The sequence below is a fragment of the Myotis myotis genome, unplaced genomic scaffold (genome assembly GCF_014108235.1).
Source record: "Myotis myotis isolate mMyoMyo1 unplaced genomic scaffold, mMyoMyo1.p scaffold_m19_p_17, whole genome shotgun sequence".
Classification (NCBI taxonomy): domain Eukaryota; kingdom Metazoa; phylum Chordata; class Mammalia; order Chiroptera; family Vespertilionidae; genus Myotis; species Myotis myotis.
The window spans coordinates 18342285-18355978 of NW_023416321.1; the positions used below are offsets into that span (position 1 = coordinate 18342285).

The 13694-nt window shown below is 43.6% G+C and overlaps 1 protein-coding gene across 9 annotated transcripts in view; it reads left to right on the forward strand.

Annotated features, from left to right (window-relative positions):
• PECAM1 (platelet and endothelial cell adhesion molecule 1) overlaps positions 1–13694 on the forward strand; it is a 50661-nt gene that overhangs the window by 15749 nt on the left and 21218 nt on the right. For 7 of the 9 annotated variants that reach the window (XM_036339963.1, XM_036339961.1, XM_036339962.1 and 4 more), the window contains exons 6-12: positions 2602–2844; positions 4520–4795; positions 6378–6665; positions 7251–7358; positions 8766–8793; positions 9512–9585; positions 12492–12545. In XM_036339963.1, the coding sequence (XP_036195856.1) occupies positions 2602–2844; positions 4520–4795; positions 6378–6665; positions 7251–7358; positions 8766–8793; positions 9512–9585; positions 12492–12545 (1071 nt within the window). The remainder of the gene's footprint in view (positions 1–2601; positions 2845–4519; positions 4796–6377; positions 6666–7250; positions 7359–8765; positions 8794–9511; positions 9586–12491; positions 12546–13694) is intronic. The other 2 variants (XM_036339966.1, XM_036339970.1) reach the window with 2 other exon arrangements.

Consider the following 13694-nt stretch of genomic DNA (forward strand, 5'->3'; position numbering starts at 1 on the left):
CCCACCCTCTTCCAAGCATCTCTCCCCACTCAGCCTATTCTTTCTCCTTGGCCACTGAAAAACTTCTGTTGTCCTTAAGGACTAAGCCCCAAATCTCAATCCAGGCTCCCCCAGGCAGAGTCCCACGGTCACACCTCAGGTCCCATTACCCTCTGCTCATACCTTGAAGTCAACAGTCGCTGCAAAGATTTAGCATCTGTCTTCACCCCCTGGTGTGAGCTCTTGAACGACCAGGTCTGTGGGCTCAATTCATCGTAAATCATTGATGCTTAGAACCTGGCACATTAGGAGCTCCATGAATGTCTGTTCATGAGTGAATAAAAGACTGATTCTTCTTAGTCCACGTCATGGCTCTGCCAGTCTGTTTCCATTATCTCCTTTGCAAGTAGACTGTTCCCTAACATTTCCTTCCTAATTGTAAACCGCCTTGGACCCGTCTCAGCAACATGGTTTCTATTTTTGACCTTTTTGTTTACATATTTTTAAATGTAAAGTCATTGCTTTGGGATTTTTTTTTTAATCTAAGTCACTTTTTCACATTTGTTTGGAATCTGCCCAATGAGATTGTAAGGCACTTTAGGATGTCAATTTCTTTGGTTCCTTTTCCCCACTCCTAACCTAGAGCTATGAAAACCGGCTCGGGTGAGGAGTCAACACCAACTATATGGATGGAAGGAAGGGTGACATGTGCCCTAATAAAATATTGATTAATTATTGGGGCACCACCTTACTTGAAGTTTTATTTTATTCCCTGTACAGGAAACTAGGAAGACACTGTGGACTAGATGGAAGTCACTTCCATAACAATGATGATCACATCAATGATGACAATGTTGATTTGTACCCCCAAACCTGTACAGCAGGCAAATTTATAGGCAAAGGTAGAATTCGATTTCCTGATTCCTGGTTGCAGTCTCAAAACTCAAGCCCAAGAAGTTTTCCTGACAGGAATTTTGGGACTCAGTCCCTTTCTCAATATGCAGAGAGTCTCAAGAATTACTGACTCCTCACCCTCGTTGGTTTGGCTCAGTGAATAGACCGTTAGTCACTGAAGGGTCCCGAGTTCAGTTCTAGTCAAGAGCATATATCTCGGTTGCAGGCTCCTCCCCAGCCCAGACCCTGGTCAGGGTGTGTGCAGGAGGCAACCAATCCATGTGTTTCTCTCACATCGATATTTCTCTCTGTCTTTTCCTCTCTCTTCCACTCTCTTTAAAAATCAATGGAAGCCGAAACCGGTTTAGCTCAGTGGATAGAGCGTCGCCCTGCGGACTGAAAGGTCCCAGGTTCAATTCCGGTCAAGGGCATGTACCTGGGTTGCCCACATCCCCATTGGGGGGTGTGCAGGAGGCAGCTGATCGATGTTTCTCTCTCATAGGTGTTTCTAACTCTCTCTCTCTCTCCCTTTCTCTCTGTAAGAAATCAATAAAATATATTTAAAAATAAAATGAAAATCAATGGAAAAATATCCTTGAGTGAGGATTTGAAAAAAAAAAAAAATAGAATTACTGACTCCTTCGTTCATGAAATCAGGGTGCATTGGTTTATAATGTAAACTTTACATGAAGGAGCCAAGTCTTCACATTGGTTAAGTAGTTAATTACTCCTTTCCCTGTAGCTGAAAATAAAACACATACTATAACAATGAAATATTGATCTATTTCAGGAAATATTTAAATAAGGTAAACTGGCCTTTAATAAAAAAGCTAGCAAGCAGAAGGGCCAATATTTAAAATAAATAAATAAGGCAAAGCCTCTTAAAAGTCAACTTCCGTCTTTACTACTGTTGCCATGCAACCTAAATGAGGGTACTAATAACTCCTTAAAGTGGCATGGGATGTGTAGCTCACAACTTGACCCAGGAGGTATCACTCATTCATTCTACTCCCAGAGATCTCCCCACAATGCACATCTGTGTCCTTCCCCTGACCCAGACTCCCCATGCTTCCCACTGCTGTGGGAATGCAATCCATATGTCTTTGGGTGGTTTCCAAGATTCTTCAAGATCCATAGGCCTCCTTTGGCCTCTTCTACTCCCACTATGTTCCAGGGCAACTGAACTTTCAGATGCTTGAACCTTCTGCCAGGTCTTCCACATGCTGTTCCCTCTGCCTATGACCCTTTCCCTCTTTGCCTGGATGACTTCCTCCAAGCCTAGGTCCAGTGGCCCCTCTATGGGCTCTGCTGCAAACACCGTGTTTGAGTAGCCCACCAGACGTCACCGCTCGGAAGTCAGGGACTGTTTCTTTCTCACTATTGTCTCCCCAAGGCCAACCGAGGTGCCCAGCACAGAAATAGCTTGAAATAAATACTTAGGAATAAAATGTGTGAGTGAATGAACAAATAGGTAAATGCATGAATCTTTACAAGTTGTAAAACTTTCCTAATCCATGTCTATGAAATAATTTGGATTAACAAGGGACGCAAACCTGCCAGTTCTTCAATTGCGTGATTATCAGGTCCTTGAGAGGCAAAGGAAACCTTTGTGAAGGAAGTTGGGAGTTGGTTCTGCCAAAAGCAGCTGGGCCAGGGACTCTCTGTGAAGGGGGTTTGGGAGTGGTTCCCAGAAACGTCTCACTCCATTCCCACTCACTGGTTTTTCAGAGCTGTTTCCCAAACCCAAGCTGGAATCTTCCGCCACACATCTGGACGAGGGTGGCAGCCTGAACCTGTGGTGCTCCGTCCCACATACAGTCGACTTCGCCATCCAGAAGGGAGACATGAATGTGTCACGGGCTCAAAATTTCACCAAGACAGTCTCAAAATGGGACAGTGGGAACTACACCTGTGTCGCAGGCATGGGCAAGGTGATCAAAAAAAGCAACGAAGTCCTGATAACCGTGTGTGGTGAGTACGTCCTTGCTGGCTCAGAGTCTTGAGTGGGAGAAAGGGAAGTTGCCACCCTCTCCGATCTGAAGGCAAATCAGACTGAGGCAGGATAAGAACTCGAGGGAAAGGGAGATGAGTGAAATCGAGAGACCGGACAGAAGCAAGTAGTATTTCTGCTTAGAGTACAGGAGAGGGGCGATACAAAGGAAATATCGTTGGCTAAAAGCATTTTCATGGCTTTATGGTGGCTTCATGCTGATGATGTGGCCTCTGAATTGGCAGGATTCTGTCTGCTGGAGCAGGCACCTACCCATAAGTTCCAGCAAGAAACACTGTTTAGTCAACACTAAACTTTAAGGCCGAAGCTCCAGTTTTTAATCCCTATCCTGGCTGACTAGAAGGTCTAGGACTTCTGGTGGGCAGAATGTGGGTACTGGGACCACCTAGAGCTGCATGTCTTAGACTTGATGAATGTGCAAAACCTGGTTACAATGTAGGTCAGGATGGGGCCAGATTCCACATCTCTTACTAGCGCCTTGAGGATGCTGGCTCTGCTGGGCCCTGGGCCACACTTTGAGTAGAGAGGTTCTAAATGAACTCTGGTCAAGCTGTCACTATCACTGTCATTATTTAGTCATGGTCTTTCAGTTTAATCTGTGGCTATGGTTTCTCCAACCAAGATCTTAGTCTGAACTGAACCAGGATCTCAGCCTACTGTTGATCCTCTAGTCATCTAACTCAAAAGGAAATAATGCAAGACACAAATGTGGGTCATTCCATTTTAGTTCTTTTTGTTGTTCTTTGGAGGAGATCATTTCATTATAGAAGCTTTATGACTAAACTAACTTCTAAGTAATGACCTAGTAGGATTCTTGTTTGGGAGGCATGCGATTTCCAATCAGGAGAGGCTGAGGCACTGAGAATTTGTTTGAAAAGATATTCTGTTTGTGTTCTTGGTTTTGTGTTTTGTTTTTAATTTAAATTCTTTATTGTTGAAAGTATTACATATGTCTCCTTTTCCCCCCCATTACCTCTCCCCGACAGCTCCCACCCCCCCAGCACATGCCCTTACTCCCCTACTGTCTGTGTCCATTGGTTATGCTTATATGCATGCATACAAGTCCTTTGGTTGATCTCTTACCCCCCCTCCCCCAGACCCTCCCCTGCCTTCCCTCTGAGGTTTGATGGTCTATTCGATGTTTCTATGTCTCTGGATCTATTTTTGTTCATCAGTTTACATTGTTCATTATATTCCACAAATGAGTGAGATCATGTGATACTTATCCTTCTCTGACTGGCTTATTTCACTTAGCATAATGCTCTCGTTTTTCTGTTTTTAATACTTTTCCTGTGTGCATCCTTTCTCAATATAAAAACAAAAACAAAGAAAATAACCGAATATGGATGTGCATGTATGAAACTATAAACATGTATTTAGAGGGGTGTATGTTTTTCTTGAATTTATATCATCTTTTATTTATAGCATTCATTCCCTTTCCCTCTGTCTCCTCAACACACACACACACACACACACACACTACCTGCCATTTTAAAGGAGGCCTGTATAGGTAGATGAGGCAGGCAGGCACTTAAAATCACAGTCATGACAGAGAGAGTGAAGCCCAGAGTTTGGAGAAAGAATCCCTTGGGTGGGATGTGTTGCTTCAGATTGTTTCTCTCTGTGTCATTCTAGAAATGCTCTCCAGGCCCAGGATTTTTTATGACTCCACGTCTGAGGTGATAAAAGGACAGACCATAGAAGTCCATTGCCAATCCATAAATGGAACCATGCCTATTTCTTATCACCTTTTGAAAGCAAGTAACATTGTGGAGAATTACACCGTAGGCTCAAATGAGCCCGCAGTATTCAAAGACAACCCCACAGAAGACACCAAATACCAGTGTCTGGCAGATAATTGCCATTCCTCCTCTGCAATGTTCAGTGAACCTCTGGTGGTCAAGGTGATAGGTAAGTTGCTGTGCTATGAGAAGAAATCAGGGGCCTTGGCCGGGTGGCTCAGTTGGTTGGAGTGTCATCACATACACCAAAAAGTAGCGGGTTCAATTCCCAGTCAGGGTACATACTTAGGTTTTGGGTTTGATCTGTGGTCAAGGTGTATATGGGAGGCAACCAAGAGATGTTTCTCTTTCATAAAGATATTTCTCTCTCTCTCTCTCTCTCTCTCTCTCTCTCTCTCTCTCTCTCTCTCTCTCTTTCTTCTTCTTCTTCTTCTTCTTCTTCTTCTTCTTCTTCTTCTTCTTCTTCTTCTTCTTCTTCTTCTTCTTCTTCTTTCTTCTTCTTCTTCTCCTCCTCCTCTCCTCCTCCTCCTCCTCTTCTTCTTCTCTCTAAACATATCCTCAGGTGAGGATTTTAAAAAAAGTTATTATGTGGGGTGTGGGCTTTAGGTCACATTTTCAAAGGTTTCGGATTACACAGGGATGGTGTGGACAAGAGAAGTGGGTGGTACTTATGTTATGCCAAGTCCATAAATATAATATGTAGCCAAGCAGGACACACCCAGGTCAATGGAGCCAGAAAATATCTGGGGGCTATTGGTGTGGCCAGTGCCCTCTCTTTTCAGAACCTTTCAAGTGAACATAAGAGTGAAGTATCCTGACTTCAGGAAACTCTAAAGTTGTGCTTTGGGCTCTCTTAGCATTTGCTCCTTTTTAGGTGAACTGCCAGTCATCTGCGTTGTTGACCAGAGCTCTTCTCTGTGGTTGACCCTTGTCAGGCAAAGTCATGTGAGAACCTGTCATTAGAGCTGCAGGCTGTAGTCTCACAGGACATGCTAACAATGGCTTAGGACTCATATACCCATTGTCCTGGGTGGATATTTTTCCTTGAGTCACTATCTGTGTCTCTCAGCCTTAGGAGTGCCATTGCCTGCATCTCTGAGATAGTCTGCATCCTGTTGTAAAAATCATATAAGCCTCCCTTCTCTTCCTCCTCTTTCTTCTGGTTTAATAACTTTTATCTACATGTGCCATGTGGACATCTTGAGTTGGATAGAGATTCCTGCTACTATTAATATATGGTCTAAGAATAGCCATACTTTTTAAATTAACATCCATATACATGAAGCAACTAATGCTTTAGGGCATATTAAAAAAAAGACATATTCTTTGTTTTTAAGTTACTTGTTATTTAGCGCTGGAAATGCCATGTATCTTTGTAAGCAAAGGAACCACACACTCGCGCACACACACACATACTCACACTGGTGCACATGCACAGACTCATGCGGAATAGACCTCCACAGAACACATAAGGAAATGGGTATAGTCAAGCTGAGTAGTCAGTAATCCTTGGGGTGGTAAGTGAAACATCGTGTTTAATCAACACATGAGGACAGGAGGCACCTGTTGCTGCCCTGCTGGACTAACTGGGGGAGGGACTGAAGAATGTGGCTAAGAGGAGAGACAAAATCCAAGTCTGAGTCACGGTGCAGGTGGAGGCTAGCCACGAGCAGTGGTGGTGTCATGATCTTCACCCCTCAATCCCCAACCTCCTGTCTTTTCTCAGTGCTAATCCTTTTCCTGCTTTTCAGCTCCGGTGGTTGAGGTCAAGCTCGCTATCCTGAATAACAAACAAGTGGAGTCTGGGGATGATCTTGTGCTTCGATGCTTCGTGAACAAAGCATCTGGTCCAATCACCTACAAGTTTTACAGAGAAGAGGATGTCAGGCCCTTCTATGTAAAAATCTCGAATGAAACCCAGGCCATGTGGTACAAGTCACCAGCTGGCACGGAACAGGGGGGACAGTATTACTGCACGGCCTCCAACAGAGCCAACCCTGCCAAAAATATCCCCAAAAGCAACTTACTGACTGTCAGAGGTGAGTCACGGTCTCAACAGTGAGATGGAATGTGGCCACCAAGGGTGAGGCCAGCGAGCTCACCATTTGTAAGAGGAAGTGGGTGGGGTTCAGTGCTTACTACTGAGGGCAACGAGACCAATGTCCTCAAATTAAATATAAAAGAGGAATTGGAAGTATTACAAGGAATTGGATGTATTTCACACAGTTGTAATTCCAAATTCTTGGTGGAGAGGTAGCAAATGGCCCACCGTAGGTCAAACATCTCCCCATGAGCCACCCGTGGCCATGGGGATTGGGTCATGCAGAACAGAGATGCTTAGAGGAGCCCACCTATGTGAATAAAGAGGTGGTTTCCTAGAGAAGGAGGAGGACCACACAGACCCAGAAAGGCTACGTTAGTCCTCTAGTTCTTTAAGATGATGCTGACTCCGTAGGAAGAACAATCATTTCTGCACCAAATCTGAACACAGAATCCCTCAGAGGTAGATGCTTGGTATAAGATGCGATTACAGAAGCTACAAATCAGTCTTATTTGTTGCTTAAGGCTAATATTGTTTCTTGCTGGCAGAGAAAAAAAACTATTTTAATTTTTCTTATTTCCAGTCTTTCTTGCCCCATGGAAGAAAGGAGTTATTGCAGTGGTTGTCATCGCAGTGATAATTGCCATCTTGGCAGTTGGGGCCAGATACTATTTTTGGAAGAAAGCCAAGGGTGAGCACAGTTCTTCATTGCCTTCTGACAGGTTGCTCTTGCCAGGAAACTGCTGTGGATGTGAGGGGCTTCATGCAGCCTTAGGGGCGGCTGTGCTCTGCCCCAGCAGGAGCTCAGGAGATGTAACTGACCACAGTTGTTCTTCTCCTTGGGGTGTCACCTTGATAACCAAAGATCTTGGCTTTGGTGGATGTGGAGCTTTTACTGCCCCTGGATTTCGCTAGGCATAAAGGAAAGTGGTTGCTTTCCTAGTTGGGCAACCCAGAAAAAATGAATTCAGGGGGAACTCCCATCTATGTATGGTCAGAAGAAGCCGTCTCTGTGGGTTTGGCCACATTTAGTCCTGCAGATGGCAGAGTGGGGTGAGAGTGTTTTGGAGACACCCCCACATACACTGAATGCCCCCCAATTAATCTGTCTGTTGTGCCGTGATTTCTACCCTGTGCTTGAGGTTAGCCACACATGGAACCTGGAAGGGAAGCCAGGACCACCTGTCGATACTCTGGCATCACAGCCAGTTAGCCTGGACTCAAGGAAAAGGGCCCGGCACCAGTACATTCTGCCAAGATTTGTGTGGGATAAGGCGGTTTTTGTTGGAGCCTTAGTGCTGCTGCTTGGGAAGGGTACAGATTAGATAAGAAGGGGCCTTGTTTTTTTTTCTAGAACAGGAAATCCCTCTGAAAAGACAGGTTCCAGAACAAACCCCTTCTCAGGGAACCAGGCCATCGCAGAACAGACAAGGCTAGAGGACAGACTCGTTCTCGGGCCAGCTTGGAATTCAAAGCACAGGGATTAATGTAGCCTTTACTCTTTGGAACTGTCTTGAAACAAGAAGTTGCCTTTTGCCTGGCCGGTATGGCTCAGTGGTTGAGCATTGACTCAGGAACCAGGAGATTGAAGTTCGATTCCCAGCCAGGGCACATGCCTGGGTTGTGGGCTCCATCCCCAGTAGGGGGCATGCAGGAGGCAGCCCCTCAATAATTCTCTCACATCATTGATGTTTCTATCTCTCTTCCCTTCTTCTCTCTGTAATCAATAATAAAAAAAAACACACACCATATTTTTTAAAAAGTTTCCTTTTTATCTGACTAATCTGGTTCCTGTATCATTGTCTTCATCTCTACCTTGTTCCACTAAAGAAAACAGCTCCTGGCTAACACAACAAAATGTCATATTTCTGGATGAAATGATGTGAAATCTCTCAGAATAAATTTGAGAGAAGGCCTGCTTTTTTTGTTTTGTTTTGTTTTTCCTTTTTTAAAAAGGGGAAATATATTTGGCTTTCTGTTCTCTTTTTATAGTTAGCCAATCTTCAAGAAAGTCAAATATGGTTGAAATGAGGGTTCCTGTCTGTTATAGACATGGACACTTTGTACTGACTTTGGTTTTTCTCTTTCTCTTTTAAAGCCAAGCAGATGCCCGTGGAGATGTCCAGGTCAGTGTGTGTCCGGGGAAGAGAGGCAACTGCTCTGTGAGCACGGACAGACTTGTCTGTAGGGAGAGTCTGGTCATTAGGAAGTGATCAGTGGTTCTTGGGAAACTCTGAATAACAAGGGTGTGAGTAGTATAGGGGTGTGTGTGTGTGTGTGTGTGTGTCCCAGTGAAAGATTGCCAACTGTCCTTTCCTGTGAAGACATAGCTTTATTCTGAGGTCATGTCCTTCCTACACTATTACGTGTGAAATCCCCTTTTCCTTATGAAATTACAATGGTAGTAGAAAGAATTTTTAAAATTTACCTACTTTGCAAAATAGAGTTGGCATATATATATCAGTCGTACTATTTTTACTGTTCTTGAAATTCAAAATCCAAAAGCATGGGTACAAAAGAAAAAATTTTTAAAAAGAGAACAAAAACAAGCAAACAATGGCTTTGTAGCACAGAATGAGGAATTCAGGGGGTTGGGGCTCACTTAGGAAAGGACTCCTGTTGTTACTGTAACCGTTGGCCCTGACACTCCTCTTAACAGCAAAAAGTGCTTGTTAAATAATCTCACTGAAAGAAAAAGTCAGTTTTCCAAATGAGAGCATAAAGTTGGCCTCGCTTTGGAAATCTCTTCCTGGTTTTCTCATGATCTTCCCTTGATTATTTTGTTGGTTTAACATTAGAGCCAAAAAAAGTTGGATATTTTTTCTTTTCAAATTTCCTTTTAAGGCCGGCAGCACCACTTCTGACCTCCAACAATGAGAAGATGCCAGGATCCAGTACCGAAGCCAACAGACCTTACGGTACAGTCACAGTTTCCTGCAGATGCTAGAGGTTTCCCAACTTGCTACCCCTCTTAGAAGCAGGTGGTGGGGATAAGTTCCTAGGGAAGCCCCACCCTCAGGCAGGACAGTTTCACCTAATCAGCCACTCAACGGCAAACTGATAAGCAAAACAGAACAGAAAGGCAGGACATTTTACTCTAATTTCACCACCTTCTAAACATCCGAGGAACGAAAGGAGGACAATAATGGTAATGCTGTGAATCCCCATCCAGGCTCGTCTTCAAAGACTTTGAACACTGTCCGAGCGTAATCACCCTCCCCTTGTAAGAGAGGCAGCTTGCATCTGCGCAGTAGCCTGGGTAGCCAATCCCAGGAGTTCTTCATCCTTTAAGTCTAAGAGAAAATTGCTCAAAGAGGCGACTGTAATTACATCACACAGGAAGTTTTGTCCTGGGCCAGATTTGGAGCAGTTTTCTTTCTTTTTTAGAAGGTTTGGGAGTAGGATGCCTATGTTCTTTTCTAAGTCAGTAACAGTATCTTACAAAATAAGAAAAAGTTCAGAAGAAAAGTACAACGGAAAAGAAAGGAAGAAAGAAAAAAAATTTTTTAAATATAAAGAGAATAAAAATAAATATGTAAATAAGAAAATTTCAGGATATGCCTTTTACAATGCATACTTGAGAGATATGTTTTAAGAATCCAGCAATTCTTTTAGTAATAAATCATATACTTTTAAAAAGTGAAATAAAACATTTGTAGTAACAAAAGTAATGCTCCAGTAAAGAGAAAAGAGCAAATAAATCACTTAAGAAACTACATTCAGAAAACTTTAGTGACTATTTGGCAAAAAGGAATCCAGTGCTATAGAGAAAATACCTTTTTGTGGTAGAAGGTGGGTTCTGCTGGCTATTGTATTATCTATACAGAAACACTGAGATACTTTAAATGAAATGTTGATATAGACATATTAAAATAGAATTTCCCCCAAATATCCAAAATGCAAGAAATAGTCCAATTCTTGGGTTGTCTCTCCATGGATTATTTCAGTTTATAAATATATGTTGGTAATCACAATAGCAATTAGTTCAAATACAGAATGGAAAGCCTTGTGTTCGTCAGGGATAGTATCTATATATATAAAAGCCTAAAATGCTAAGCGTCCATCTGGGTAATGATGACATGTAGCAATGCCCAGCTTCCTCTCCCTAGAGACTAGCCTCCTTGCAGTTTCTTCAGCCCAGGAACATGACTTGCTTTATAGCCAGGTGGAAACATGTTACACTTTAACCAAATGTCTGTGAAGCATTTTCCCGTGCCTCATCTCATTTGATCCTCACAGAAGTTCTGGAGTAGGTAAATAGGAGATTTGGTGGAATCCTATTTTCTTTTCATTAGCCAGAAAATGGAGATTTAGAAAGCTTAGAAACTTGACCTGACTGAAAAGAAGTAAGAGATGGTGGACCTTGAAAATGACTTCAGGTTTTCTCACTGCACAGATTATAGTCAAACACTGCTGCAGTTAAATATTTTACCCTTTGTTCTCCCTGCATGATCTACAATAATAATCTGCTTCATGTTGATATTTACTGCTTTGTTGCTGACAATTACATGAAAGAGAAGTTGGGGTACTTCACTGGGCTGGAAAAAGTTTAGCTAAATCAGAAAGCAGGTCTAATTAAGCAAGTTTATCTTATATAATAAAAGGGTAATATGCAAATTGACCCTAACAGCGGAACAATCAGAATGACCACTCAATCAGTCACTATGAGATGCACTGACCACCTTTTGGTCCCTTTCCCCATCCGGCAGGCTCTGAATGCCTGATGGTGAACAGGGAACCAGGGGTGGGTGGTGGGGGATGCGGGTGGTGCCAGGCCAAGGCCCCCACCCCACCAGTCACCCCACACACAGAGGGCAACCCATGGCAGGGGCAGGGCCTATGAGTGGGTGGGAAGGCTGACCTCTTGGTCCCTTCCTCTGGCCATCAGGCCCTGATCGCTCAATGGCAAACGGGGAACCGCAGGAGGGGAGTGGCAGCGGGGGGCGGGGCCGGCTGTGGGCAGCTGGGGAAGATGGCCCTGATTGCAGGCCAGGCCTAGGGACCGTATCTGCGCACAGATTCTGTGCGCCTGGCCTCTAGTTCTATATATATAAAAGGCTAAGTTGACTCGCATATGCGCGATCCATATAAAGCTCTTGCTGGCGCCAATCGCACATATGTGTTTTCATCTGTCATTGTCAGTCGTGAATTTGGTTGACACTTCTATTATAGAAAAAGGGCGAATAGCGATATTAAAATATTTCTTCTAATTAATTTCCTTTCAATGTGCATGAATTTGTGCACCGGGCCACTAGTTTATTTATAACATTCTGAAGAATTGTTTTTAATAAAGAACAACCTGGGGCGGGGGCAGGCTAGAGGGGGTCAATGGGGAAAAAATGGGGACATATGTAATACTTTCAACAATAAAGATTTAAAAAATTTAAAAAAAATATCAAACATTTGTTTGCCTACTGAGGTGGCAGCCTAGAGGCACTCACTGCCTTTTAAACCTGTTCTCATGGGTCCCCTTCTCCCGCTGGAGGAGGTTAGTGTCCTCGTGTCCTTCATGATTGAGGTGACAGAGCTGTTCCTTTTGCAATTAAGTTTAATTCTCATGAACTTGCTCACAGTGAACAGTTCGGAATCTTAAACCATTCACAAGCAGAAGTGTCCCTCCCACGGGATGGCGGCCATCCCACGGTGTTAGGGAGAGACCACACAGGAGTTGGATGGGGCCCCAGGGAGACCAGGAGGGGATCCAGAACCCAGAGACACTGCTGGGGGAGGGGGGAGTGGGAGGGGGGAAGGATGAAGGAAAAGTTACGTATAGAAAACTAGAATTTCCGCTGACACCCATCCTGATTGTTATTTTCCAAACTAGGTTATGATGAAGATATTGGAAACCATGAAACAAACCCAGTAAAAGAAAAGAAAGGTAATTATATAATGTAGTGGGTTTTTTAAAAAATTAGAAACCTTTACATGAAAAAAGACCCCTAGGAGAAGAACTAAAACTGTTAATACCTGTGGGTGGGTATTTCCCCACCTCTCTTAATGACCCTGTCAGCGGCTGAGAAGTAAAATGGAGACTTTCTCCAAAGACATCTCTAGTGTCATTAATGGGAAAGTGACCTAAATTCCGGTAGGAGAGAACTGGGTTAGAATCAAAAAGGAACTTCCTAAATCAGAATAGACTAGTCAGTGAATAAGGTAGGAGAATCTCCTTTCTCTTGGAGAGTAGAGGAGGAGGTGAGGGTTTTTGTTTTATTTGTTTTTTATTTAATAGCATCAGTGCAAATCATCAGGTCGGACACCTTCAACTTATGTTATATGTCAATTCTGTCTTAGAGAAGCTGGGAGTGTTAAGGGGCTGGTAAAAAAGAAGTGATGGTAAGGCATACAGTTATCTATTGAGCTTTAAAAAAATTTATTTTAAAATATATTTTATTGATTTTTTTACAGAGAGGAAGGGAGAGGGATAGAGAGTTAGAAACATTGATGAGAGAGAAACATCGATCAGCTGCCTCCTGCACACTCCCCACTGGGGATGTGCCTGCAACCAAGGTACATGCCCTTGACCAGAATCGAACTTGGGACCCTTGAGTCTGCAGGCCGATGCTCTATCCACTGAGCCAAACCGGTTAGGGCAAGCTTTAAAAATTTTTAATATATTTTTTATAGATTTTAGAGAGGAAATGAGAGGGAGAGAGAGATAGAAACATCAATGATGAGAGAGAATCATTGATCAGCTGCCTCCTGCACTCCCCACATGGGGGATCAAGCCTGCAACCCAGGCATGTGCCCTGACCAGGAATCGAACCGTGACCTCCTGGTTTATAGGTCAATACTCAACCACTGAGCCATACCGGCTGGACTATTGAGCTTTTACTAACCCTCCCACTGCAGAAACACCAGGGACCCAGGCAGGAGGGCCCCTCCACGTTCCAGGGAGTGCCAGGTTAACACTGCCTCCCCTGCCTGAGATCCCTCTCCCACTTAGAATGGAGATACACCTGTGCTGGCTTCCCCGCAAAATCCGTAATACTTCAATCATTTGAATGGAAATCTCTAGTGCCGCCCAAGG